Genomic DNA, 18468 nt, shown 5'->3' on the forward strand with positions numbered 1-18468 from the left:
GACACTTTTGGAAGCTGATGCAATCAAATAAGGTGATTTCTGAGCTCGACAAAAAAAAATGTGTTAAATATTTAGTTTGAGCTGATCAACCCTCCTCACCTTCGTCTTTGTTCCACACAGCCAGTACTCTGAAGATGAAGGCACTGAAGGTAGCGGCGAAGAAACCTCTCCAATAGTTCCTCACCGCAAAGAAGGTGGATGTTACCTCGATACTGAACAGCACACCTGACAAAAACATATCATTTTCATTGAGATGAAGTTCATTCTGTGGTATGTTATATGATCTGAACTCATGTGGCAAAGCCTTTTATATTAAGCATGACTCTTTGACTTGCCTCCAATGGGGGCAGCGAAGCAGCAGCCCACCCCCACAGCACAGGCTGCAGCCAGCATCTCGATGTTCCTTGACTCATTCTAAAACACACAAAAACACACAATGCTGACATTTAATGGCCCCACCTTAAGATTTGAGCAAACTTAGTTGGTGTACATTTCAGATTTGACCAGGATGCACTGAGAATTCAAAGACAAACATTTGATTGTTAAAGGTGGGTGACAGATGGATAAAAAAAAAAAAAAAACTTGCACTTTAAAATTAAGATTATTGCAGACTGAGCTTAATTTTAATCAGAAAATAAAATTAATTTTAAAAACTGATCAAAGCTAAGTTCATCAAACCCAAAATAATCTTTACTTTTTTGTTCTCATACACTGATAAACTTAATACCGTAAATAGACACCAACAATCTTATTTACATTGTTCAGCATATGGAGTGTATGAAGGATTGACGGATGTAGCACCTTCAAGTGCAGCACACAAATAAAAAACAAACACATGACACGGGATTGAAATTTAAAATGATACCCGAGCAAGAGACATTAAATTAACTCTATGCTTGAAGGATTTTTCAAATGGGGCAGCCAATATGAAACAATCTCTTTTGGATTTCTTTTAATTCTGCCTCACATCAGGTGTAACATGGTAACAAACAAACGATACGAGAGGAGTGAGACTGCAAAGCCCGCGTACAGATCGTGTTTCATAATGGGAAGCTTGTTTTTTTTTTTTTTGGAAGCTTACTTACCTTCACTCCAATGAGACTGACATCCTTCAGGCAGCATGGCAGTGGTAGAAAGAGGTTAGTGTGAACTTCCTTTACACCATACAATGTATTGCTTCTTAGATTCTTTCAAAAAGTACAAATCTGTGCAATTCTAACAATTTTTTGTATTTCTGAAGTTGCTACAGATGGATGCTATTCCTGGTGCTAATTTAACCAAATGCACAATTGAGTTTCTGGATGTATTGGTGGCTTTCGATGAGAGACCAACTTTGGATGTCAATTCACCAAAGAAAGTTATCATGTGATCCTTCAGTAAATTCAGCTTTTCAACTGGTTGTTGAGAGTTGTAGGTGTGAGCTTTGGTATTTCAGGCACCGTCGGACAATGATTGGAAGCTGTCTGCGGTCACATGACCGGAAAATCTGCGGTTTGCAAATTTGCGGCAGTTATGCCGCAAATTTTGGGTTCGCGTACAAACCAGCAAACTAGAGGTGAGCTTCAAGCTAGCTCCCTGCAAAGCATTGTGGATTGCACTGCAATCCGAATTTTTTGCCCTGCCCCTGGGTGGTGTTTGAAACATCTTCTCCAATAAAATGCACATTAATGCCACCATTATGCAGATCACATGGGGAGATTTTTAATGTGCCCCATGACGTAGTAGAGCTTATTTGCCACTTCAGCATTTATAAAGCATCCATGCAGATAGAGGTGCTTCATGACAACACAGAGCCTTCATATATAGTTTGAAATATGGAAAATAAACCAAGCTTTAAAAAGATGTCATCAAAACTGTCCTTTTTTTTTTTTTTTTTGCTGAAAACACACTAAATTGCTGGGTGTGCAGCCACTTTTATAAAAGCGACAACCTAACACAATAAAAGTAACCTGAAACACATTACCGTACGAGATGAGTGGTTGAAAGAGGAAGGAAGGGTTAAAACCTGTTTCTGAGACTGGATATTGTGCTGCGTCTGCAGCGTGGGAGACAGGACCTTTACAGGGGAGCATGATGGGAATTGTGTAATTAAATTACCTTAAACCCTATAAGACTGGGATCCTTCAGGTAGCATGGGAGTAAGACAGAATAAGGAATACAGGATGAAAAAAGCAACCGTTCCTTCTCCGCACTGCAGTCTCCCGCAACAACATTTATACTCAATCCACTCGACATTCAGAGATCTGATTTAAAAAAAATATATATATGCTCGGCAATTATATCAGATCTGGTGTCAGCCCTCTCCAAAGAATGCCATGCTCCATGTACATGCAAAGTGCTCATCTGCTCTTTTCGAAACAAAGAACTGTGGGGATTTTTTTTTTTTCCATTTCTCCCCACACAGCCCACAGGCTACATTAGCATACTGTACTTGAAACTCCAGGAGAGGGCCAGATACTGCTGCAGAGGGGACACTTCCACACTCCCCAGCATTAATATGCCATAAAATAGAGCCCGGCATGCAGCAGTGAACTGGTTACATGGAAACAAAGTGATGGACAAAATAAAAAGGAATGGTCAGGTGGTTTGTAAATGTAACCGGCACATTAAAGAGTGAGATGAGAGGAACAAACGGTGGAGGTGGAGGGCCAGAACAGATTTGATGGTAGTTGTAAACTGAGCATTGCTGCAGAAATTGTAGTGGTTTGATATGAAGCCAAAATGGGCTGGAACTATTTACCGTTTTCATGTGGAGCAAAAACCAAAGCCTGGTGTTTCCCTGCACATGGGATTTCCTTCAACACAACCCAAACCATTTTATCTTTACACGAATCAGGCATGAGGAACCAAACCACTTTTCAAGCTTTCTTGTACTGTTTTCTCTGCATGTGGTTTCATCATAAAAAGAAGCAACAGCGCCAACTGGTGGCCCGGGATGCTATCTACATGGTTTTCAGCATTTCTGCCATTTCTGTGTAAACTAAAAAATGATTTTCAAAAGGTTGCTGTGGAAACAGGAAATTTATCTGAAATAAAAGCACAAAATGGTGCATTTTTACTTGAAATGTTACATAATTAGGATTTAGGTTAAAACAAGTCATTTTGATTCTTATATAAGCACTGCTAATGTGAAGTTTAATTAAAACTAAACTTTGCCAAGAAAACCAGAGTAATGCATTCTGTAACATCTGGAGCAGAGGAGAACAGAGGGGCAAAAGCTCACTTGAACTTGAGTTTCTGTTTGAATACAGACTATGAATTCCTATCATTGTGAAGCAGAATTCACCAAGCGTTGGATTGTTCACCCACTAATAGGGAACATGGGGAACGTGAGCTGGGTTACACCGTCGTGAGACAGGTCAGTTCGATGATGTGCTGTTGCAATAGTAATCCTCACTGCTTTTATTTGAAGGCTCCTGCTTTTCTATGTTAGTGTTAGTGAGTGTCCCACCAGTGTTTGTCTTCACTGCTAATGCTATGTCAAATTAAAAATGGAGATGTGGTTGTGTAGCATTTCTGTCAGACAATAAAGGGGTTTTCCAACAACAAAAGGCTTATGACTACTATGAAGTGTAGGTGTTGCAAACATTTCACTCCATTCTCGAAACCATGTTATGTAAGCTTATTTCGGTGTATATATGATTGTTGCATAAAGATCTCCATTTGGATGGTGCGTTGATACTGCCACCTCAGGGCCATACAGTGGATGCAGTGTAGAGACCCTTCAATCGGTCCCACTGCCCTCTGTACTCTCTTCAAACCCTGCCGTCTTCCCACCACTTCACCCCTGGGAGAGGAGCTCACGTCTCATCACAAAGAGAGATGAGAGTCAAGACTCTTCCTGCTTTCCTTCAGCTCCCCGTCGGGCGCATCGGATGAGAAGCGGGGCAGCGGAAAGAAGGGGGATGATGAAAAAGAAAAATGTTTTTGCTTCCCCTAATCGACTCAACATGCATCTTTAACATTTAATTTTTCTCTACTCGAATCCTGACGTGCTGTTCTCAAATTTGTCTTTATCACAGCAAAAGGGGGTAAAGTTAGAAGATGAAAACAATCTTTGTCGACAGTTGTTCGTAATGATGTGTCATTACAGATTGATGACTTCACACAGGATGAAAGTGAAATAAGATTTTAGAAAAATCTGCACTGGTTTAACAAATCAGAGAACAAATAGCTGGAAAGCCTTATTGTGAGGTCTGATGCCCTCTTTAACAAAAAAAAAAAAGTGTCCAGTTGAAGCCATTTCCTGCACTCATCTGTTTTCACGTCCTTGTTTTGTTCCTTTTCCTCCATGTTTTCCGGTGATTCACCTGCTGTCGTTACACTTCATTTTTCAGGCCTTCCACTTTCTCTGCAGCACTTTACTTTCCGACAACTCCACAAATGTCACTCCCCCCCCACCTCTTCCAGCCCACTTCCACTGGCCTTTAAATAAAAAACGATTGCCGTTAATTTGTTTTACTTCATTTCCTGTACTTTTTTATTAAACTGATCAATTTGTGAGAGCTGAGTTAATATTTGTCGATGCTGATTCAGGCAAGTACAGATACTGACCGAAGCTGAGTGGAGATGGACAATATTGAACTTTGAGTCAATATCGAACATCTGACAGTAATGTGTTCATTTGGGCTGCTTCCTTTTAAAGGGGACATTGTGCAACTAACAGCATAGATTTAACTCAATTACACAGTTGGATGAAAATGAAGCATGTGTCACAATGACGAAAACACAAACCGTTTCCATTCACACATTGACCGTGCAGCAGTGAAGCCAATTAAAAAAAAAAGGAGAGAGAAACGAGAAGAGGCGACAGATGACTCACCTCGTAAATTCCTCCAAACAGAGACATGAACTTGCTGAGGAGAGCGGCGCACAAGCTGGCGATGTGCACAAACGGACCCTGACAGCGGGGATGAAATGAAGACACACAAGAAAGACAGGTGCAAATTACTACAAGGCGAAGAAGCCACCCAGACTCTTGTTTGTTGCCAATCACAGCAGAAAGAAACTACCCAGAAATACATCAAACTCTGCAAGAGTATTAAAATTCTAGAGATGCCTTTTCAAGCGGAAACTAACAGGATTAATATTGGGAGGAAAAAAAAAAACTGATGTAGAGTTAAAGGGAAGGACAGGCCTGCACTCAATCCATTGGTGCCGCACTGGTGTGGCAACCAGGACGGCCCGAGGTGTGTGTGATGGAAACATGTTCCTGCAAGGCAGCCTTCAGGCGGATGCTGTACTTACCTGAATTGTTTTATTGCTGGGAAACTCTAAGAATTGTCCATCTGCAACACTCCATAAACAAGACCACAAGATATAAACACATCTGCATAAGACGCCTGGGATCCACTGAGCCCACCAGGAAAACACTCCAGTCCCTCCCACTGGGATTAGAAAAAGCTGTGGAGCCAACGCTGCAAAATCCTAGTTTTTCTTTTGTTTTATATTTCTTTTCTCCACAACTCCTCCGCTCTGGGTTTGAACCCAAGCACACTGACCCCAAAGTGCGGCATTTGTCAATCATTTGTGATTCATACTATAAGGGGATGTAAGTGGAGAGGAATGAGAATGAGTATCAGTCGGTTTATATAGCAGAATATTGACTCTCCACTAGAGCTGTTGTCTTTCTGACTGCTGCTGATGATTTGAATGGAAGCTGGTGTTGAGCAAAGGTAGAGGAGGCTTGTTAGGAAGGTTAAATAACCCAACTAGAGCCTATTATCAGTCTGACTGGCCTCTATCCTACTGGGCTGTAACAACACCTGACTAGTTAGGGGAAAGAAAAAAGAAAAAAAAAACAACAACAATAACCTAAGAAAAAAAAAGTCACAGCAGCACTTGGATCAAAACTCAATCAGCACTTCCACGTAGGTCTCATGACAGTGTAAAGACATTCACAAGTTTAACTTTCAAGTGTGTTTTATAGAGCAAAACATGCAACAGATAACAATTCTATTTGCAACTAATGGCGGTGGCTGGGCAGGACGACTGATTTGTGTTTTTCCAGAGATGACTCATGTACAAGAATATTGCAGAAATCATGGGGACATTTGAGGCCCTGTTTAACATTTTCAAGTGAAAACATGGAACTTTGATTGTGACAATGGTGCTTGGAGCCATTGAAAAGGCAACTCTTTGAAAACCGCTCTCAAGGTGAAACTTATTGAACCAGCTCTGACCCTGAGGGAAAAAAAACTTTCCTGAAATGCTGCTACTGCGCAAGCGCAACATGGCCATAGTAAATAATTCTTGATGATATGCGAGAGTAGATAGACAATCACAGCAGAGGCAGCCTCCAGAGTGTCATGACTCCCACTCCATATTTAGGACTTGGCAGTTCTATAGTGATCCAACTAAAAACGGTGCGCTTTTACTTGCAAAATTGTTGAGTATGCTGGTCATGAGTGAAAACAAATGTTACATTGATATTTCCTTAATACTTAAGTTGCATTTTATTTCAGTCTTTTAAATACTGTATTAATATGCTGATTCACTGGCATCTCACTACTTTGGGTAATAGCAGCATTAGTAATAGTAGTGGTGGTAGATGTACCAATAGAGGCATTAGTAATAGGAGTAGTAGTATAAGCGGGGTGGAAGTGAGGCATTACCTCCTTGCCGAGAGGCATGCCACTGCCCAGAGCACAGGTGAGGCCGATGACTTTGGCCACAAAGGTTTTGAAGGTCAGGTACTCCTTCAGCACCACTCCTCGTAGAATGGTCTTCATCTCTGGGATGCCTGAACCTGTGGGGAGGGGGATAACAGCCAGAACATTATAAATGTTTCAAATCAGACTCTTTAACAGCTAGACACTACTTGCTCGTTTCCGATCAATGTTAACCCTGTGGCTGCAAAAATAATGAAACAAGAAAAGGGTGATGCAGAGCAGAAATTTGCACCTGTTTATTAAGGTGGCTTTGGCTGAGTTGATAAACCTTTAGGCTACACCGAGTTTTCTTTTAATCATATGGTTGCTGGTTCAATCCTTGACTTATCAAATGCCCCACTGTCCAAGAACTCTTTAGCAAATCACTGAATTCCAAATTGTTATCAACGGATGGCTGAAAGCTAAAAATGGATTTAAGTAACACACAATTACTCTCTGGACTACTGGACAGTAAAAATCACTGTATAGGTGAAATCTATTGCTCACACAGGAGAAACCAGGGAGACAAAATGGTAAAACTTTGGCTTCAGACCTGAAAGGTTAAAGAAATCCTATGAATACTGACAGGGTTTGAGCAGGACACTATTTTTCATCTTGGACTCCTCTTACCAGAGGAGAAAAGGCCATTTTTAGGTTGGTTATAATTTCATGAATGACTCATGTAAGTATTATTCTCAGACGTTACCAGATTTTTCCTTCGCCAAGTTGGGTTTTCTTGAGAACTTAGCCATCAAATTGAACCACAGAGTTTACGAATGCTTTGTTCAGTAGTCATTTAAATTGCACTAAATGCAATTAAAATGCACAAATTAATCTGCATGTATTCCTTGACTCCTTGTGCTACTGTGTTATTCACTGCTGATGTTATGTGCATAAGCTTGTCTATGTTTTAACAGCCAAATGTGGGGAATTGTCTGAAGCGTGCTCACATCGCTCTCCTTGCCCTCTGTCAGTGAGAGTCAGGACTACCCCTCAGAACACTGCCATCAATCCACACACCCTGAAGGTGGAATCATGCACCTCAAAGGAACAAAAGTTATGCCTCTCTACAGTAAGCCTGGCTAAAGCTCCATCAGCACAAAAATATTCCAAGTGAAGACGCATTCTTTTTGTATTTTTATGTCAGAAAAGAACAACATTTTGAAAACTATGTTCATCTGCACGGACAGTGTATCTGCTCACAAGTCCAAACAAGTCCCACGAGAGCATTACCTGGGAGTCATGACTCTCTGAAGGTAAACGTTAGTGCCTACTCACAACATCCGGAGAACAACTGCTTACCATGTCCGTAGTGTGCCTGTGCATAGCAGTGTTTAAGAAAAGTTGTGTGTGTTTTGTGTTTTTCGTACCAACAGCCTGTGGGGCGAGGATCTGGGTGAAGCCGGCCGAGAAGGTGATGAGGACCACGGGGTAGGTGACCCAGGCCAGATACTGCAGGAACACGTTACTGTCCAGACCGCCGTACATCCACTTCTGTGCTGTGGACAAAAATAAACGTGGGTACACCATATGACATTTCTTATATTCATTGGTTAAAGTCAGCCTTAGTAACAATCAATCAAAGTGGTGAGTTTGCATTCATTGTCCAGTTAACTGTCATGGGTACAAACAGTTCTTATTTTTTATTTATCATAGGCAACGCATAAAATCAACACTTCTTTTTACAGTAGTGTAAATACATCAGAGTTAGCCATGGGCTGATTTTCATCTGTAGTCCCTGAGTGACCGACCTGACTGGGCATTCAGAGTCTCCGGGATACATCAGAGCTTCTGATTTAACCAGATTTCTTCTCTCGTCTTGGCCTCATCCACCATGACAAAAGCTTTTTACACACATTTTCTGGCCTAAAATATTATCTACCAAGTCAGCTGGTATCTAACTCAGTGGACAGCATGGATGCACTGTGCAGAAAAACTTTTGAGAATTGTATATCACAGTAATTACCAGGGAAATTACTTTGATTTTAATCTGTCACTGTCACACCAGCTATCATCTTTCAATGTTTAATAGAAACGGCTGCGTCTGAGACAATGTCAGATGTAGAGATGTGTAAAACTGAATTTTTATTGCACAACTGGTCGATTGGATTTACTTGAGCTCTGCTTTCATCAGTTTAATATCTGTGGCCATATTTCATACATTTTCAAATATAATATTGTTGTAATTTGATGTGTTTTGGCTTGAACAGTTATTAATGTTGTCCCTCTTCATGTGTAATCATATGCTGGTCTGTCCATAACAGCTCCTTCACTCTTTGAAATTACAAGTAACATTCAAATCTGTTGAGTTTTGGTAATTATTGGCCAAAGCAGCACTACAAATCATCCACACAGGCTTAAGAGTGAGATAGTCTGAAAATCTCCTCTGTCTGCTTTCCCATTTCTACCTTTCTCCATAATCACAAGCAATACATTCTATCTCTGAAGTGAATTTCTAACCACTGTCCCCGGGGCTCAATCTGTATTACAATCTCCCTCTATTAACTTGCTCCTGTTGGGCCAGATCAATCAAATATATCCCTGTTAATTGCAGTGCTATGCAGGTATCTTGATAAAGCTTAGTAACAGTTTAAGTACCCACCAGAAACTCTCACTACATCCACTTTTCTCTTTCTGTGTGTGCAAAGGCCAGTTTCCTTGGATCTATGCTCTCTATTTTCTATTATCTTTCTTTGCTATTTCTAATTTTTACAGTTTCATAAGTACCTCTGATTATTACTCAACAGTACCCGGCCTGCAGGTGCAATCCCTCCATCCCTCGTTCCCCCCTCACCTTGTAGACAGATGGCGATACAGAAGTCCACCACCCAGCTGACCAGGGCCATGACGAGTCCCAGCAGGATGAGGAAGATCCAGTCCTCCCCGACCCGCGAGATCAGGAACTTCTGGCAGCGGACCGTGCAGACTACAGGGAAGGCAGGAGGACAACACCACACGTCAGAGACTGCGGAAGCTACAGAGCGCAGTGCCCGGCACTGATGAGTGGAAAATGCAAACAGCATTGTCTCCACATTGGCCTGTAGGTATAGCTGTGTTTCCATCCGAAAGCCTTAGAAATACTGAGCTGTGTCAGCAGTGTCTGCTTTGTAATCTGCTCAACCCCCAACATTTCAACATGCTTCTAGACTTAAAAATCCACATTTTCTACAACATACTTAAATATATCTTTTGTGTTAAATGTTTCAAGGTAGGAGATTATACTCCATGCAGTTAACAGTTAAAATCATGAAAAATTCTTAAATTGCATTGTTTAACATTTTTTCATGTTAATAATATGTTGTATCACATAAAGGTGTTTAGTGTTTTGTGATGTTGTATTGTACTGTATTGTAAACAAGTATCCATCCATCCATCATTTCTAACCGCTTATCCGGGGCCGGGTCGCGGGGGCAGCAGTCTCAGCAGGGATGCCCAGACTTCCCTGTCCCCAGACACTTCCTCCAGCTCCTCTGGGAGGATCCCGAGGCGTTCCCAGGCCAGCCGAGAGACATAGTCTCTCCAGCGTGTCCTGGGTCTTCCCCGGGGTCTCCTCCAGTGGGACAGGCCCGGACACACCTCCCTAGGGAGGCGTCCAGGAGGCATCCTAAACAGATGTCCGAGCCACCTCAGCTGGTTCCTCTCGATGTGGAGGAGTAGCGGCTCTACTCCGAGCTCCTCCCTGGTGACTGAGCTCCTCACCCTATCTCTAAGGGAGCGCCCAGCCACCCTACGGAGGAAGCTCATTTCGGCCGCTTGTATCCGGGATCTTGTCCTTTCGGTCATGACCCCAAAGCTCATGACCATAGGTGAGGGGTGGGAACGTAGATTGACCGGTAAATCGAGAGCTTCGCCTTTCGGCTCAGCTCCTTCTTCACCACGACGGACCGATACAACGACCGCATCACTGCAGCCGCTGCACCGATCCGCCTGTCAATCTCACGCTCCATCCAACAAGTATGATTTCAGATATTGTGTCGTTTCTCATTCGATCATATTGCATTGTGTCGTAGCATCATCATATCATATTGTACACTGTTGCTGTGTCACATTGTATCATGTTTCTTATCTTGTTGTATATCACGATGTACTCTAATCTTATAAAAGTTCATGTACCCAACTGCATAACGTCTTTCTGTTTCGCGTCATGTGTCATATGGTTGGATCGTACTGTGTCAAACTGTAATCGTATAATAAAGCATGTATCATATACTATCCATCCATTCATCATATAGTACATCAGATATTGTTCTGCATTGTATTATGGTGGATCATAACATATGGCATCATATTTCATTACTGGCTCTTGTATCATTTTCAGTGTTGTACATTAAGAGTAGAGTTAAGCTGCAACACACAACACTGACCAATCATATTAAATGCAGCTGAATCTCGATGTTTGATATTGATTACTGTTTTATTATATTGTATTCTTTCAAATGTTTTGAATCACATCTTATCAGTGACTTAAGGTTTGCTTTCCAAGATCTTGGAAATTATGGTAAAACAGGGACCCTATGAAATTTGTTTCAATGGAATTAAACCAGACTGCAAACCATTTTCATTTAATAAACTTGAGGTTTCTACTGTATGCTATGACAATGCATCAAAATCTCTATAACTTAAGAAAAAATAAAACCAAGTAATGAATGAGAAATTAATTGAATGCAAATAATAGTGTTTGCTGAAACATTCAACTTCTTTACGATTTGTTTTCGATATGTGCACTCTATAACCTGAGACTTTCAATTTTTCATTTCATGTAATATCAGCAGAAAGTTGAGTGTAAGAGTTTGTGACTGAGAAGCTCATAAGATTTAAAGATTTAATTCTGGATTAGGGTCTTGATTTTTTTTTGTGGCTGGAACTGAATCCAACACGAAACTTAGAGAAGTCTCCAGTATGAATCTGTTCTAACAGACACTTCCTACTATGGCTCGGATGGAAACTGAGCCAACTGCAAAACAGATGTTCAATGCTGGCGACGTTACATGAGCTCGTAGAAAAACCGTGTTGGTTACTCTGACCAGTGGCGAGTGTGTGCAGCAGAGGTTATGGCGAAAACACAAAGGCATAAGAGAAAGTGACAGATTGTGACAGAACTATCAACAAGACGGTGAAGACAAAACAGCACCCGCTGATCGATGAGGATTAAATGCACAGCGCAGCTGTCATAGCGAATGGAGGCGCTACAAAGCGAAACACATAACGCACAAGTTGATTTCTGAGATAAACAGGGCCGTTATACTCACCCAGAAGTAAGAAGGAACTCTAATATGCTGCACAACACATGCATGTACAGTTACTGATAATAACTAATATCTGGAACAAAACAGGGATCTAATAGTGGCTCATTTGGATGTATACACACACGCACACGCACGCACCAGCATTCACAATGCCCCGTGTTCACACAACATTTCTTCTTCTTCTCCCAGGCCTGCCCTCATTTCCCTTCTCTCTGTGGGGGAAAGAAATGACACTTGGGAGCAGCAGGGTTCCCCTCACACTGATGACACTCACACACTCAATTTGTTTCCATCTCCCTGCTTCCCCTTTAATCTGCTGCATGTGGAACGAATGTTTTCGTAACACTAAGTACTTTTTACAGCCCCGTGGCTGACTTTCATGCGACTGTGTTTCATGAACATCTTTCATACTGTTTTTTTGCCTCTCTTGGTTAAAACTTGATGAAAGGTTTTTTTTTTTTTTTTTTTTGAAGCACAATTACGCTCTGGCACACTACAGAAACTCATTATACCGGACATTATGTGGTGCAAAAATTCAGCTGCAAACAATTAAAATGAACACCTAAAGATGCCTTGACTTCCTCAAAAAAAGAAGTTTGCTCGCTTATTCACTACACCAGAGCATAGAGCTTTTTCCTCAGTAGAAATTATTGTGTAATCACCTCCGCTGATTCACTGCTGTACTGAAGGTCTGTTTCCCTGACATAGTGAGTCTAAGTTGTGTTTTTTCAAAACAAAAAGAGCTTGAATTCATACACGTAAAAGAAGACGTCAGGTTCTCCATGTTAAAGCTCATTCAGCCAAAGTATATTGCTCTACATGTTTCAAGTATTTTTAGACAATAAAAACAAGCATGGCCAGCATCTATTGCAATGACAACCTCAAAGAAACTTAAAAAGCAATAAGAGAGGGTTCAAGGAGGTAAACGAGAGGTGCTGTGACGACAGCAGAAAAAGGAATAAACGCACGAAGACGAGGCACCAAAGAGCCACACCCGTTCCTCTAATCAACACCTTCGGGGGAGTTGTCTAACACAAACGTGCCAGCAAAAAAGCTGTGACAAATGTGCGTATACACACACATGCACACACAATGTCCTTTCGCCTTCCCATCACTCTACAGACAGCTATGTGACAATTCTAAGACGCAGCCTTTGTACATGTGTATATTTAGGTGTGTGTATGTGTGATCTCACCCAGAAATTGTCTGTATTCTTGGGACACCTTCTGTCATTCAGGCACTCATAAATGTAAATTTGCATGTGTATTCTTTCAGTTCTTGACAACTGGGAGCCTACCACACTTGCAGGGTTCTACCTAACTTGTGGGGTCCAATGTGCAGGGCACCATGCCCGTCTACATGTTTTCCAGAATGAAGATGAGATTTACAAGAAGGTTGAAATTATACAAGAAAAATATTCTAATGTTTACGAGTGGGTTAAGGAGCTAGGAAATGTATTAATCCAATGGAAAAAGCCCACAATGTCTTTGTGTGCATGCAGATGTGATTTCTCTGCAGTCCTAAACACACAGAGCGTGCGCGTGTGTGCCGCAGTGGGCGTATCCTGTCCGTTTTGGAGGTGTAACTCGGTTAGCGCTGTCGTGCTGGTATTGCCTGATAGCTTTTTTTTTTTTTTTCTTCTGCAGGGCACACAAATCCTGCAGACTGGTTGCTGACTTCATTCCTCATGGCATGCAATACGCAGCATGCTAGCTCCCAATCGCTCTCATTGCCTCTGACTCACCCCCCTTCCTCCTAATCACATCCAACCTCTGCCTCTCATCTCCTCCTCTCCCTCGCAGGCTTATCTGCCGCCGTCCACTCTTACTTCCGAGCACCTTCAACTCCCTCACTCTTTTCTTTTTTGTTCTTGCTTTCTCTCTCTCTCCTCTCTCTCCATGGTGAGAGACGTAATGCCCCATACCTGCTGAGACTATTGAGGTTGCCTTGGAGACATGGGCATCCACTTCCTCAGCCGGGCATTAAGACGGTGTATGCGTGTGCATGTGGTTATTAGCTTAAGTTAATACATTACAGATACAATTTCAGGACTGAAGACAATATTTACAAGTTATAACATATATTCATTGATTTATTTATTTATTTATTTTCTTTTTTAGGGGAATCAAAACGCAAGGTACGATTATTTGTGAAAGGTACTGTCAAAGTTAGGGATTTGCAGCTATACTTGCCTTTGAACTGTAGTAATATTTTTAAACGGAATCGTTCTGAAAACGGTTCACACAGTGAAGAAATATTTGAATTCAAATGTTACCATATGACTCTACGTTACCATACAGACCACATGAAGTTCTAAAATAATGCAAACACCAATGAATGAGCCAAAGACCCAAATAAATAAATAAATAAATAAATTCTTTAATGCGATAAGATCTAGTAACCTAAACTTTACTACTTATCAGTGAGTAAACCATCTGTGACAGAACTGTGCATTCATAGTTAGACACCTTTACACAACAATGGTGCTCAGAGCCACTGAAGATACGCCATCTTCACAATGAAGATCACAAAATTCACTGGCATTTTCCAACTGAGCCATGGGTTGCATGTTAATTATATGATTTCACATTCTCTTGGATCTTTTCTTCTCTGAAAGAACTTTCAGTAGTTTAATTTAAAGTTCACCATCTACTGGCAAAAGGGAGTCAAACACATTCACTTTCACAAAAAGTAAGGGCTTTCCGTTTTGATAGCTTATGCATATTTTGGGGATTTTTCTTTATGATTTGATTTAAAATGCATAATTTTAGGTGGTGGTCCATGATGGTGTCTTATATTTCCAATTACTCCAGCGTGACTACTGCAATAGGTAACTGACAGCAGCTAAATGTAGCTATTTTGGCAAACGATACCACATGAAAACTGTACTACATAGACTTATTCAGTTAAAAAGGTTAATCATATTGACTCCCGACATTTGCTATGACTGGTGAGAATGACACACCTGCAGACTAACCAGAAGGAAGAACTTCTCGCAGCGCAGTTCACACACATGAAAGTATCAATAATCAAATAACATCTTTCATCTCAGCTGGAACCAATGTGTGGATGTGCTTACATATTTAACAATTATGTAACATTTAACAAAACAGCATTGTCAAAAAAAAAAAAAAAAAAAAACCCAGACTGGCTTAACTTGTGATTGTGCTTAAAATGAGGGCTGGAAGTAGTCAGCGTGAGCACACACATACACACACACACACACACACAATAAATGAAAATCACTGCGGGTGCAGATTCACAGCCATCGCTTCCGCATAAAATTAAATTATTCAGATCACCACCTCATTTGTTATGCAAGGTGACAGCTATATATATGGGTGTAAAGGGTAAGAACCACCTACCATTAAAGCCTTGATTTTGCACAGCCATGCCAATAAGGCCTGTGCTCATTTTGGGTGGGTGTGCCCCCACATTCATTATGTAGCTTCATGCATAAGGGAGAGATTCAATTAGAAATGCCTGGCTGTGTTTAAGACCAGAGGCTTAATTAGATTAGAATTAACATAAGATAGACAAATCTGACCATTCAGCTCTTTTTCTTCAACTCATAAGCAACTCTGAGAGATAGAGACCCCTTCCTGTGTGTACAGTAGTGAGGGAACGAGTGACAAAGCACCCTTGAAGGGGTAATGATGCAAATTTTAGATCAGATTCATGACGCTATTGTTGAGAGAAGTTGGGGTGTGGCGTGAAATTTGAATACAAATAGAAAGCAGTGACGTGAGACTCGTTTATCTTACATTTACTTAAGAAACAAGCTGTATGTAAGAAATGAATCTCCACGTATGCAGATGATGGTGTAGTTAATGTCCACTTTGAGGGAAAATAACTGTTAAAAAGTGTGCATGCGCATCATTTTGCTGAACAGAAAAGAATAATTTTCATTGTTTAAGCAGAAATAGAAAGCAGTATGATTCGAAATGTTTGACTTTCGAAGCAATTTTGAAATATTCTCGTTTTCAGAGACTCCCAGTGCTGCTGTTGTCACCGTATAGCCAAATCACAATGGAACAGAGCTTGAACACCATTGTCAGTCAGCACTGTTTGCCTATATTGTTGTCATGGATCGGGATGCAGAAAAGTCACTCCATTAATATTTCACTAGTTTTTAGCAGTTACTCAAGATTTTTGCAAACAGTTCTAGAAGTCCTCTGTCTCACCCTTACATCAGCAGGCTGTCGCATCCACTGTGAGGGTATGAGGAGCGCCGCTAAAAGGGCAGAGTGGAGACGTAATATCACATCTGCAAAGTGAAATCAGCCCTTATTACCGGTTGCCATGGCAAGTGGTTTGAAATATGGGAAAGAGCCGGAGGATTTTTCTGCCAGGTCTCCACAGAGCAGTCTTTAGTCGATGTAACGAAACAGTAATGACAGTGGCACTCAAACAGACAAGAACATGAAAGTGATTTCATGCTGTGCCCGTTTGAAATTTGAGTCAGCCCTGGCACAGGTTGCTCTTTTACACAAACATCTGACTCTGAAATTGTTGACTTCTGCAAAGCCCTTTTGAATTCAGTTTTATTCATACTATACCAAACCACAAGTCACTGAAGGGTACTTTACAAAGTAAAGTCAGGACTGCACCCTAAAGACAGAGTCTCATGGATTGTCCAGCTGAGCATTCACTTGGTGATCACAGAGAGGAAAACTTCCCTTTAACATGATGAAAACCTTTGTCAGAGGCCGACTTGACATCAACTTGCTCTGACTACCAGTCAGCAAGTTTTTTTTTTAAAGGCTGTTTTTGATTTTTAAGTTGATGAGCAGTATCATTCAGTCCTTTTGCATTAGCTCTACATACAATTTTACATAGCTGGAGTTTATGAAGTGTTCACCTCCAATATCCTTTAACTGCCCATTTTTACACTGTTGTGTAGTTAAAATACATACAGTATCATTTAGCACAATATTATTTGAGGTTGTCAAAATTATATTTTGAATGTTGTAGCATTTGTGTGTTTGAAGAAAAATCCCTCAGAAAAAAGGAGAATATAGACCGGACTGTTTTTTGGAAAGAGTCCAAATTGTAGCCCTGAAGCATCTTTAGTTATAGCCATTTAGTGTCAGCTTCACACATATCAGTACGTTGATTCATACTGCATTTCAATTGGTTAGTTTGTAGGTCGTAGCGGCACTCTCGGTCACCCCAATTGTCTGACACGGTCAGAATATCATCACAGGTTGTCTTTAGTTACAACACCGTGACAACCTGCTTTTGTCTGGGACAGCTGAATAGTGTGTAGGAGCCTTAAGGCAATGTGGCTACAGCTTTCAGTAGTACTTATCACTGGTGGGCATCTGAAAGCTTTGAGGAGCTAGACAGCGTAAAGTTAAAATACATTAGAGCTATGAGAATATTTTGCTAGGCCTGATGCTCGAAGACCATTCAGGGTTATATCAAGTTCATTCCTCCACAGGTCTTGAAGCTTTTCTCCGACAGCTTTTGCTTCTGCAAAACATGGACCCTTCGATGAAGTTCCTATTTTGGTTGCAGAGGCTCATAAATGGACAGATAATGAGGATAGTTTCCTCTGTTTTGGTCTCTCAGGCTCTTAATTTCCTCAAAGCTCCCAGAGGATTCACTTTGCCGCAAGTAAATCAACCGATCTCCACGAAACCAATGAAATTAACTGGTTTTGGAAATGAGCTGATTGTGCTGCGGCAAAATCAGGGAAAATAAAAGGTAGCGCAGGGAAGAAGGAAGCTAAGTGCAAAGAGAAAAGAGCAAAGACTAACGGGACAAATTGGCCCCTCAAGACACAAAAGAAACATTGTTAGAGAAATAAAAACCAACAATGCATCTGTAAATGTTTCCTCTGGTACTTAATACGACCATCTTCATTCTGTCAGGGAGCCCAGTGTAGCATCTTTTTTGCTGCTCTCCACTCCCTTCCCACTTCTTTCACCATTCATTAATCTATCTATCCATCCCTCCTCCACTCGCTTCTTCATGTTGATGTGTTCTCTATGCTAATGAGATGTAAAAAGAGGCGATGTTTATGTAAATGTTCTGCAACAGCATCGGCGTCAGTCCCAGGCGAGCGGGCAAAGCGTCTCGTCTCGCACTCAATCACTCGCCGAGTAATGACGGTTGTGGCACCCGTCTTATGGCCGCAGTACAATGTCTACTTAATGAGGTGTAATGGAGTATCCACGCACGCACACACACACACACAAACACATCTTGAGACAAAAAGACTGGCGCCAATCATCAAAGTTGTTAAGCAAAAACAGTTTTGGTTTGCTTGTTGTTGAATTTTGGTGTTTCTGTCAATGACAAACTTGCTGGAAGCAATTCAAAGTTAGTGACCATTCTTTTCTACATTTGAAAGCAGATATAGATGAAAAAGTGGAATTTCATCAAAAACCAGCACGTGAGTTTGCTCTGGAATGTTCCACTTATTTGGAACAGCCTCCACCTAGATGTCAGGTCCTCCGAGTTGGTGGGACAGTTTAAATCCAGACTGAAAACACACCTCTTCTCGAAGGCTTTTTAAACACTAGCAAAACTGGAGTATATTCTTGGTGTCTTATTTGTCTTATCTC

General features: G+C 41.1%; 1 protein-coding gene across 6 annotated transcripts in view; it reads right to left on the bottom strand.

Moving 5' to 3' along the window:
* clcn2c (chloride channel 2c) overlaps positions 1 to 18468 on the bottom strand; it is a 176704-nt gene that overhangs the window by 87619 nt on the left and 70617 nt on the right. For 4 of the 6 annotated variants that reach the window (XM_030109095.1, XM_030109096.1, XM_030109092.1 and 1 more), the window contains 8 exons: positions 9445 to 9576; positions 8021 to 8149; positions 6615 to 6748; positions 4823 to 4900; positions 2098 to 2121; positions 1086 to 1109; positions 336 to 414; positions 100 to 225 (listed from right to left, as the gene is read on the bottom strand). In XM_030109095.1, coding sequence (XP_029964955.1) covers positions 100 to 225; positions 336 to 414; positions 1086 to 1109; positions 2098 to 2121; positions 4823 to 4900; positions 6615 to 6748; positions 8021 to 8149; positions 9445 to 9576 — 726 coding nt within the window. The remainder of the gene's footprint in view (positions 1 to 99; positions 226 to 335; positions 415 to 1085; positions 1110 to 2097; positions 2122 to 4822; positions 4901 to 6614; positions 6749 to 8020; positions 8150 to 9444; positions 9577 to 18468) is intronic. The other 2 variants (XM_030109097.1, XM_030109094.1) reach the window with 1 other exon arrangement.

This window comes from Salarias fasciatus, chromosome 14 (genome assembly GCF_902148845.1).
Source record: "Salarias fasciatus chromosome 14, fSalaFa1.1, whole genome shotgun sequence".
In the NCBI taxonomy this organism is placed as follows: domain Eukaryota; kingdom Metazoa; phylum Chordata; class Actinopteri; order Blenniiformes; family Blenniidae; genus Salarias; species Salarias fasciatus.